This window comes from Boleophthalmus pectinirostris, unplaced genomic scaffold (assembly GCF_026225935.1).
Source record: "Boleophthalmus pectinirostris isolate CB_2022bp ecotype Guang Dong unplaced genomic scaffold, ASM2622593v1 HiC_scaffold_5, whole genome shotgun sequence".
In the NCBI taxonomy this organism is placed as follows: Eukaryota; Metazoa; Chordata; class Actinopteri; order Gobiiformes; family Gobiidae; genus Boleophthalmus; species Boleophthalmus pectinirostris.
The window spans coordinates 25,010,043-25,020,538 of record NW_026571404.1 but is presented as its reverse complement, the minus strand read 5'-3'; the positions used below and the strand labels follow the sequence as shown (position 1 = coordinate 25,020,538).

General features: G+C 39.9%; 1 protein-coding gene across 1 annotated transcript; it reads left to right on the top strand.

Annotated features, from left to right (window-relative positions):
- The first annotated feature begins 2,565 nt into the window (after window positions 1–2,565).
- vps8 (VPS8 subunit of CORVET complex) lies at window positions 2,566–10,174 on the top strand. Its single transcript, XM_055162771.1, has 29 exons — window positions 2,566–2,651; window positions 2,723–2,769; window positions 2,848–2,937; window positions 3,047–3,093; window positions 3,355–3,577; window positions 3,800–3,889; window positions 3,965–4,016; window positions 4,108–4,150; window positions 4,276–4,348; window positions 4,506–4,625; window positions 4,712–4,783; window positions 5,075–5,194; window positions 5,297–5,353; window positions 5,442–5,524; window positions 5,667–5,751; window positions 5,817–5,915; window positions 6,386–6,475; window positions 6,866–6,912; window positions 6,981–7,125; window positions 7,399–7,488; window positions 7,719–7,871; window positions 7,981–8,062; window positions 8,283–8,365; window positions 8,496–8,576; window positions 8,864–9,033; window positions 9,126–9,291; window positions 9,368–9,415; window positions 9,614–9,694; window positions 9,853–10,174. The coding sequence occupies exons 3-29, from the start codon at window positions 2,848–2,850 to the stop codon at window positions 9,967–9,969; spliced, it is 2,607 nt and encodes an 868-aa protein (XP_055018746.1). The 5' UTR covers window positions 2,566–2,651; window positions 2,723–2,769; the 3' UTR covers window positions 9,970–10,174.
- The last annotated feature ends 322 nt before the right edge of the window (window positions 10,175–10,496 follow it).

The following is a 10,496-nucleotide window of genomic DNA, read 5'->3' as shown; positions in this document are numbered from 1 at the left end:
CAGATAGACAGACAATTTATGTTACTCACTTTAAGTAATTTAATGGATTACGTTACAAACTACATTTTGGGGTATGTAATCTGTAATCTGTAGGGGAATACATTTTAAAAGTAACCTTCCCAACACTGTCTAGATATGATGAAATTACATTCTATCATAGCTTAAAGCTTGCAAGAGTCCATTTTGCATAATATAGGGCCTTTAAAGGTGCATTATATAACATACTTCACCTGCATATCTTCATGGAGATACTCTTGCATCTGGAATCTTCCTCAATATGTCATTGAATAAATGCAGGATAGACATGTTTAATTACAACTATTTTTAACTGAAAAACAAAACAAACACACACACCACACACACACAGGAAACATGCATTCTTACTGTGAGCGGTGTCACCTCTCCACAGATCCGACCTGTAATTTAGACCGGTGGTGGCACTTGCTTGTTTCCATTATATCCACATAGAAAAAGTTACATATTGTCTTTAAAATAAGCAGTGCTGGTGTTTCCTAAATACAGAAGAGAGGAAAACATCCTAAAATGTTTCCTCTCGCCTCTTCACTTTCTGTTCACAGTTCACAGATGACCCAACTCTGGCAGTTTGCAACGACAGTGGAGGCTCTGTGTTTGAGTTAGCATTCAGGTACATCAGACATTAGAGGAGCATATTTATTCTACTGGTCTTATTGTGTATTGACTTAGTGCTGGTGCCACCTGTGTCCAGGAGGGTGATGGGCATGCGCTCATGTGACTCCAGATGCCTCTTCAGTGGCTCTAAAGGAGAGGTGTGCTGCATTGAACCCCTCCGGACCCCTCCGGACTTCAGAGATCACCCCATCACTCAGTACTCACTGTTGGCCATGGCCTCTCTCACCAAGGTATTTTAAGGCCTGTTTCTCTGTTAATGCAATGACAGCAAAAACTATACTTAAAAAACTAAAACTATATCTTTACCATAGATCTTGATGATCGGATTAAAACCAACCCTCAAAGTCTGGATGACCTTTCCCTACAGCAAGGTCTGTAGTTCTGATATTTTTGAGGTGTAGTTTGAGTGTCTGTTGACTTCAACCTACAAATACAAAATTATTTGTTTTGTATCAATGATATTTGACTGTTATGCATGAAATAGTGTTTTGTCTGTCTGTTTGCAGTCTGACCCCTCTAGTGTCCCTCAGCTTGCCTGGCAGTTTGTTCCTGTTCAGAAGATCGTCAACCCCATCCTGGCCTTCTGTAAAGGAGATACAGTTCATTTCCTATTGGTTGGTGAAGTATAGATATTAAGTATATGTCACATTTTGATCCATTTACTATGACTGCATGTACATTCTTTTGAGGGTTTCCTTAATAATTTGTTTTGTGGCACAAACCTCATTGCAAAATGTGCACTATTTAATAGTTTAGCTGGTTTATTTGAATAGGGACATATACAAAAAGCACTGACTAACTGTAGCACAGCAACTCGATGCAGGCTTCACACTTCTTATATCCGGGGCTTATTTGCAACACTTGTCCCTACAAGGGTTTTTAACATAAAACACAGAACCGTGGAATGAAATGGCAATGAAAAGTGAGTATAATAGTGAACCCAAAAAGCACATCTACTTTAGAAACATATTAGGAGCACAGAGACACATTAGAAACATATTAGGAACACACAGACACATTAGAAACATTAGCACAGAATCACATGATTGGCAGGAATGTAGTCTGACAACACATTGGTCATGGTTTTGTATAAATGACTGAAACAGGAACACCAGAGAGGAGAAAAGATAAGAGCGTTTCACTTCAATCTCTACATGTGGTATGTTCAGGTTAAGAAGGAGGAGACGGGCACCATCCATGTCATCAAACAGAAGCAACTGCAGCTCACATGTGACCTCATCAGCCTCAGTGTGAGTGGCTCTGCTTTCCTCTTCAGGAACAGTGTTCACTGAAAAGAGGTTTCTCTAGAGATAATAATGTGAAGAGAAGTAAAGTTTTTTGTCTCTGTGTGGAGCAGTGGATAAACAGCCGTACCCTTGTTCTGGTGGACAGCCACGAGAAGCTGCAGGTGGTGGATAAACCCAGTCAGGAGGTCCTGGAGATTATGGACCTGGAGCAGGTTCAGCTGGTCTACAACAGCCGACACTTCAAGTCTCTGGCCACAGGGGGGAATGTGTCCCAGGCTCTGGTAGGGGTCTTCAACTACTCGTATTGTCTCCTGGGATTGTTTGGGGCAGATAAACCAATAACCCTAGTTTACAGTTTTGGTTAGACAATAATAACTAATTGATCCAATGCTGTGTGTATTCCAGGCTCTGGTCGGTGAAAAGGCCTGTTACCAGTCTGTGTCAAGTTATGCCGGCCAGATCATTTATTTAGGCACCAAGGTAATTGGCACTATAAAAGACTTATTATTAAATAATATCAGCAGTACTTGACTTTGTGCACTCTTTTCTGACAGTCTGCTCACATGATGACTCTAAGAAGCTGGAGAGAGGTGTGAACATTATAATGTCAGTATGATATAAATGTTACTACTACACTTTGTGTTACATTGTTTTCTTCTTCAGCGGATAGACTGCTTGCTGAAGCAGGACAGTTTCGTGGAGGCCCTCTCTTTGGCCTGGTCTTTCACGAGGGCACAGCTAAAGCTGTAGTTGGTGAGTTACATCAGTCTTACCTCGCAGTCCTATAGATCTGTGCTCAGAGTCTCATAACTGTTTTACTCCAGGTCTCTGTGGAGATCCAGTGAAACGGAAAGGAGTTGTGGGTGATAAGGTGGGAGCCAAAAGACCACCACATCCGCATTACAACTTTAAGTTCTTGGTTCACTCTTCATGTTCTCATGTTGTGCAGATGGTGGAGATCCTTTTGCAATTCACGGAGCATGCTCTGAAGAAGTGTCCAGAGCAAGGAAAAATTCAAGTGATGGAGCAGCACTTCCACGTGAGCTCACAATTTCAGTTAATTTGTTTCATTTATATTATTGAGACCTAGTCACTGATTTTAGAGTTCAGACCTTGTAGTGTTTGAGTCAAATGTTTACTTTGTTTAGGACATTGTTCCTGTCCTGGTGGATTACTGCCTGCTGCTACAAAGATTGTAAGTAATCTTTTATACTTTTGTTCCACATTGTAGTTGTACTTGTAGTTGTTCATGGATAAAAAAAACAACAACTGTTAATTATCCTAATAACTATAAAAGCTGCTCTTTTACTGTAGTACTGTATATTAATTATATTTTAACTGAAATTACTGGGAGTCATTTCTTTATTGTTTGTTTTCTGATAAGATTGGCCCAACCCAGATTTAATGTCTCCAACAGAATAGACACACCTTGGTGAACCTACGCTATTTTGTGCAGGGATTTGCTGTTTAATCAGCTCTACAGCCGACTGCTGGAAAATGTTGTGGCAAAGGGCGTATTCCTCGAAGTATTGGAGTCCTACATTGTGGCAGATCGCTTGGGTCATCTGACCACACCTATTATGAGGGACCTCCTTGCCCATTACCATGGCAACGGCATGATGGATAGCCTCGAGAGGTGCATTGTGCATCTGGATGTGACCAGCCTGGACATTCAGCAGGTTGAATATCCAAACTTCAAGTGTTTTCTCCTTATTACCATATTACCATATTACATATTAGAACCATATTACTCGTCTCACATGTGCACACAATGTTTATAAAAACACATTTATTAATTATTTTTATCTTCTATTTCAGTATTTCGGTATATCAGTGTAGTCTTAAGGAGAAGTGTTCATGTTCTGTAACTGAAACCTTAACCCTGTGCCTGTGTTTCTCAGGTGGTGAACGTCTGTTGGGATAATAAACTGTATGATGCCATGATGTATGTCTTCAACAGTGGCATGAATGACTACATCACACCTTTAGAAGTATGTCTGTTTATCTGTGAGTGTAATGTATATTCATGAACTCTTGGACTAACTTTTCCTTTTGACTTTTAACAGAAACTTTTTTCAGTGATTGGTCCTCCTCTTAGAGAGGGGCGAAGTCTGACAGGTGAGAGATTACCCATTTTTAGTCATACAAGCACTCGTAATTATTAGTCATTTGTTATTTTATTAGTCTCACTGTTTTTACAATTTGACAGATGAAGAAGTGATAATGGGGAATAAGGTCCTAGTTTACATAAGGTGAGTCGACACTAATACTGCAAAGTAAAACTGGTGTTGGCTTTTGAATATGTCCTTGAAGATTATTATAGTAGTATTAGTGGCATTGTTTCTTTCTGTAATTGTAAAATGTGTTGTTTGGATAGTTGCTGTCTGGCTGGGAGAGCGTATCCTCTTGGAGACATCCCTGAAGACCTGGTGACGCAGGTCAAGAACCAGGTATTTTAATATTCAGTTTTATTTTATACCTGTATAGTATTTTTTGCTGGCCATATAAGCTTTACTGGGCTTTTTCTCACACCACAGATTTAGTTTTTCAGTTGTTTTGTTTCTCTGTCCAGTTTAAACTGCATAATTGTAAGGATTTTTGTTGCAGGTCTTTGACTTCCTGATCCGACTGCACTCGGCTGACTCCACAGAGGAAGAGGATGTGTTCCCATTTATTCGCACTCTGCTTCACTTTGATACCCGCGAGTTCCTCAATGTCTTGGCTATGGTGAGAAAATGCACTTGTCAGATGTTTGATATAATACATAGTAGAATGTACTAATTATCTACTGTATGTTTTTTTTTTAATTGCAGACGTTTGAAGACTTTAAGAATGACAAACAGGCACTAGAGTACCAGCAGAGAATAGTTGACATCCTACTTCAGGTAGGTGTCCCATATGTGGTGCTCCCAGTCAGTGTGAAAGATGAGCTGACAACGTTGCTTTCCCTTCAGTCTAATTGTGGGCATCTTAAATGGTGCAGCATAAACCCTATTGGTGCACAGATTTTGTATTGTTGTGGCTATGGTCCTATGTTGACAATTGATGCACAGCTTATTTTTGTCCTTTACTTCTGTTATGCTTTATGAGGCAATACTAATTTGTTCAAACCTGTTTTCAAAACTGTCCTTTATTTGAATGCTTGTGTTGAAAGTACATTTATTTTTATCTGGCAGGTGATGGTGGATAACCCTGACTTCACTCCGTCTCAGGTTGGCTGTCTCTTCACCTTCTTGGCTCGGCAGCTGGCCAAACCAGACAACACACTGTTTGTCAACCGAAATCTATTTGATCAGGTCCAGAAACATATGAACATCTATCATTTGAACCCATGTTTACACACTCATATGTATTTGTCACTAAACTCTGCCTGGCTGTTTTGTGGTTTGCATGGACAGGTGTTGGAGTTCCTGTGCAGTCCAGTGGATGACTCTAGACATACTGAAAGGCAGCAGGTGACATGCATACAACATATTTCAGTTTATCTGAGTACAGTATCCTATTTGAGCAGATGCGGTAGCTGTTTTATACCGTGACCTGCAGGTGCTGCTAGAACTGCTACAGGTGGGCGGTGTGGTGCAGTTTGATGAAGAAGGACTACTGACGTTAGCTGAAAAGGCCAAGTTGTAAGTCTGAAGAATAATCTGTATATTGTACTTTCATATACTCTACATACTAAAGATAAATGTGCAGATTTTTTTTCACTTTTTATGTTGATCTTTGTACAGATTTTCTCTTAATGTCTAATCCACCCTCTTTGTCATGTAGCTTCCAGGTTTGTGAGTTTTTGTATGAGAAGAAACACCTGTATGACAGAATCATAGACTGCTACTTGAATGACCCCCTGCGGAAGGTAAGGTGCTAACTCTGTACTAAAGTGGAGTCTGAGACATTTAAGTGATCTTTTTTAAATGTTAGGAGGAAATCTTCAGCTATGTGCACAACCTGCTGTCTATGCCAGGTTATAGTGTCGAAGAGAAGCAGGCTGTGAGGGACAAGGCTCTGCTGCACATCAAGGTATCACAAAGAGACATACAACAGCATTTAAACCAGCGCAATCAGAGATAGCAACCTGGTCCCCCATGAGGCATCGGTGGGGGGCAGTTCGTCACCACGGAAGCCATCTTATGAGGAGCCCAGCCCATACCCCGGTTATGTGTGGGCCAACTTGTGTAATGATTGGGTGAATATTTTAGCCCGCAGATGGTTCAGAAATTGATGAAATTGCCTAGCCTTTATAATGGCATGACCATTAAATTGACCTGTGTGACCTCAAATGACCTTGGATTGTCAGAACTTTTTTTGTGGCATCGGGCATGGAGGCTTGACCCACGTACCAAATTTGGTGACAGTCGGTCCATAAATGACAGAATTATCGAGGGTGGACAGACACACACACTGACACACAGGGTGAATACAAAACCTGGTCAACCCTTTGGGGACCAGGTAATAAACAGCATGAAACTAATAATAGTTTACTCTGATAGGAACTGGTGTGCCTGGATGCACAGAAATCCTCAGACCTGGTTCTCTTTCACTTTTCTGAGGAGGTGCAGTCGATTCTGTCCGTGCTGCAGGTGAGTGTCACTCTAATCCGTACATCCACATATTCTTCAAGAGCAACATCATCGAGCAACATCATCTCACAACACTGATCACAATATGTCTGCCCTCATAGACCTTTGTGCTTCACACAAGTAACTGCCTCCCTCAAAAGCATTTGATTTATTCAATTAAATTACATGATTGACTTAATGATCTGCTAACCTGATCTGATCAAAAGTAAAGAAAAACATGTCCAATGCCAAAGGATCCAGTATTTTGTAATACAAACATGACAGAAATCAGAATATTTACTTTTTGATGATAGTAGCTCTGTAAAAATATGACTTTATATCTAAAATTGTCATAACACCTTTTAAATTCTCCACATGAAAATGTAATCATATTATTTTATTTTTCCTCAGGAGGCCCAGCTTCAGTTTAACCTCCTTAGCTGTCTCCTGGGACCAAGGTAGTGTTGTTTCCTGGTGTTTCCTTTTGTCCTTCACAGTCTGATTTCCTTTTCTCTGCTGCATTTAGAGATGGCCCATGCCTGGCCCCCAGTCTTACCCAGGATCTATCACTCCACGAGCTCTTGTTGGAGCTAATGTGCCGCTTTGCCCCTGAGCAGCTGCTGGATTTCCTGCAGAGCTGTCAGCAGTACAGACTGGAGGAGGCCATTCAGGTGACTATGACACACATCCCCACCTCTTTTCCATGATAATAGGCCATAAGAAGTAATTTGAATTGAGGAAGTTTATATTCTCTGCACATTAGCCAGGTCAAACAAGGTGCTGGTGATAAAGAACAAAGCAATATTTGTTTTATTTTCCTTGATGCTGCATTTATTTCGAGGTTTAACCTTTGTATTCCACACTGCTGTAATAGCTTCACCCTGACGTGCATTATTTAGGAGAACTCACCAACATAATAATCGCATGCATTTGTATGACTGTAGATAACTGACAAGTACCACCACAATGAGGCGACTGCCTACCTGCTGGAGAAGAAGGGTGATGTCCATGGAGCCTTCAACATCCTTTTAGAGGTAAATGTCAATTACCCAATCATCTGTGTGATTAAATAATAGTGTGAAGAAGTATCTAGGCTGCTGATAGCTGTTCTGGAAACGTTTAAGATGAGGCTAGCCTTGGGCTTGGTCCTGGTCTTGCTGCTTCTGTATAGTCCTGCTTTAGTGTAAACAGGAGGTAGAGAGGTCCTGGATGGTGAGTCCTCTCTGCTGCTCTGATCATGCAAATATGTCTCCCTGTTTTTAAGATGCTGAAAGAGAAGCTGACAGTGTTGACAGCCAGTCAGACTGAAGGAAGTCTTGAGGAGGAGTCTGCTCACAAAGACCTGGAGCAGGCTTTGAACACTGTTATTGAGTTGTGTCACCGGAGCTCCCAAGGTCTAAATCAACAACAAACTGAGGTTACTTCAGCAAATCTTCTAAGGACAACCAGCTTTTCTCCTGATTAGTATTTCATATTTTCATTTAATTTGATGTGCATTTTGTTTTATTGATCTGCTGTGTGTGCAGGGTTTGTGGTTCCCTCTTCTTGAGGCCATGATGGCTTCACAAAAAAATATGACAGGTGCAAACAGCAAGCACACCTCTGAAGGTAACAATAACAGGGTCAGGGTTATTTACTATTAAGTAAAATAATCTTCACTTGTCCTAGTCTTGAGAAATTGTTTATGTTGATATTATCATGAACTACACCCAGTTATGTTTATTACATTAACACAGAAATATCAGTGGCAATTTCAGACCTAACTTCTGAATAATATATAGCTGTTAAATAGTATGTTAAATAGTATGCATTATCTGTGGCTTTTCAGTTCTCAAGGAGCTGACAATGAAAGTTCTGAACAGCATGAGCAGTTTCATCTCTCTGCCAGCAATCATCCAGAGAATACTACAGGTTGTTCACTACTATCTGCTTGCATGCCATTCAAATGAAAGTTTGAACAAATGTGCAAATATTTTAGACTCAAAGTTACATCTGTCACATATTTAGTTAAGATGTAAATGTGATTATTTGTATTTTTCAGGATCCTGTTTATGGAAAGGGAAAGCTGGCAGAAATCCAGGGTCTTATCCTGGGCATGCTTGACACATTCAACTATGAACAGGTACAGACCCATTTTAGAGTTTACAGTTAGGTGTGAGATTTGGACTGGAATTAATTTCAGTCTTGTTTTCAAAAAATGTTTTACCATTTTGGTACAGGCAGGAGTGTCTACTTTCATAGCTCCATCAAAGGCAATTCATGCACCACCCTTTGTAAACTCATCATCTTGTTTATAAATATCTATACTGTATCTTCATACCACAGTACATTCTGTGTCTAAAGCAATGGTTATCCAATTGTGCAGATATTGGATAATGTTTGAAAATATTTTTATATATATTTTTAAAGACCTTGCTTGAAACCACTACAAATCTGCTGAACCATGATCTCCACTGGTCCCTGGCTCACCTACACTCTGCAGTGAAACGAGGGCTCCACCCCCGACAGGACAGCTGCATTATCTGTTTGCAGCAGTACAAGAGGAAACAGGACAGCACAGAGGAGATCATTGTTTTCAGGTCTGTTCTTTTGATTAAATTACTATTCATAATGCTGTTATGATAAATTTTATTCCTAACCAGAGAAACGTGTTTTTCTTTGGTGCTTCCAGCTGTGGACACTTGTACCACCTCCAGTGCCTGCAGCAGAAGGACTGTAGTTTGGGGCAGTTCCCTAAAAACAAAGTGTGGAGCTGCTACAAATGTTCATCGAGTCAGGGGGGTCGCACTGTGCCCCCCAGCCAGCCCAAGAGAGGCCGCACGGCCTCCTTGGCACAGGCAAGGCTCTTCTTTTCTGAAATGTCTCTCCAGGCTTATGTAGACTTTGAATAAAGTTCTTTGTATTTCTCCACAGACACGAGTGACATCCGTCTACCATGACTCAGATTCTGAGAGAAAGAAGGTGAGCCATTTCCCTTCTGAACTGAACTTCTTTTTGGAACCAAACACTGCATATTATAGTTTTGGAAAATGTTGTTTATTATCTGTATTACAAATAGTTACAGTGGACAGGTAGGTCTCAGAAAGGGACTGAGATTTGGGAATGTTCAAGTCAATGGTCTCTGATAATATTGATGTTTTTTACCCTTATGTCATCCAGTTTTTTGTTGAAGCCACATTAGACCATCATCAGGAACAGTCCTGGGACCAGCTGCGCAGTTTGTATCGAGGGCCTTCACGGGTATGAGCTTGCACCTTATCTTTACAAGTTAAACATTCAGTCAAAAATTGTGTAGTTTTACACAATGTCTCTCTGGGCTTAGAGTTATTTGTATACTTCTATGTTCATATTAATCCATATTAATAGTATTTAAAAAAATATCTCTGTCTGTCTTGCAGCTGTCCATTCTATCAGAACTGACACAGAGTTCAGAGAAGCCTGGGCTCCTCATGTCTGCACAGACAGGAGTTGACTTCCAACTCAAACTGTCACCGCCCCCTCTAGTGGAGGAATAATGAACTACACACTTGGTCTTAAAAACTTGACCAAATACTCTTCAGTTCCCAACATCTCTGTGCACTAAATGAAAACATAATATCCATAAAAATGATTTCTTTAATAATTTAATTTTAAAACTCTCTACAAAATCATGTTTCTAATTTCTATTTTAATTATGATAAATGACAAACAACTGATTTACAGTAAATTTTGTTAAAATTATGGCTTTTTTTTATTTTTTATTTCAAAGTTTTACTAGATCAAATGTTAAATTGCAGTGTATTCATTTTGACTACAGGTACAGGACTACCTGTTCACTGAAAGATGGTCTGATGTGTCTGGTCCGATACAGTTATGTACAGTTTGACTTTGTGTAGCAACTCAAATGCAGACAAGCAGGTGTTGGACACTCCACCAGAACAGTTTCATATTTTAAATCTAAATTGAATTTCTATATTTATATGAATTTATGATTAGTTTAATAGTTTCCTGTGGGGAATCTTTCATCAACACATCACAATTTCATCTGTGTTCTTTATTGAAA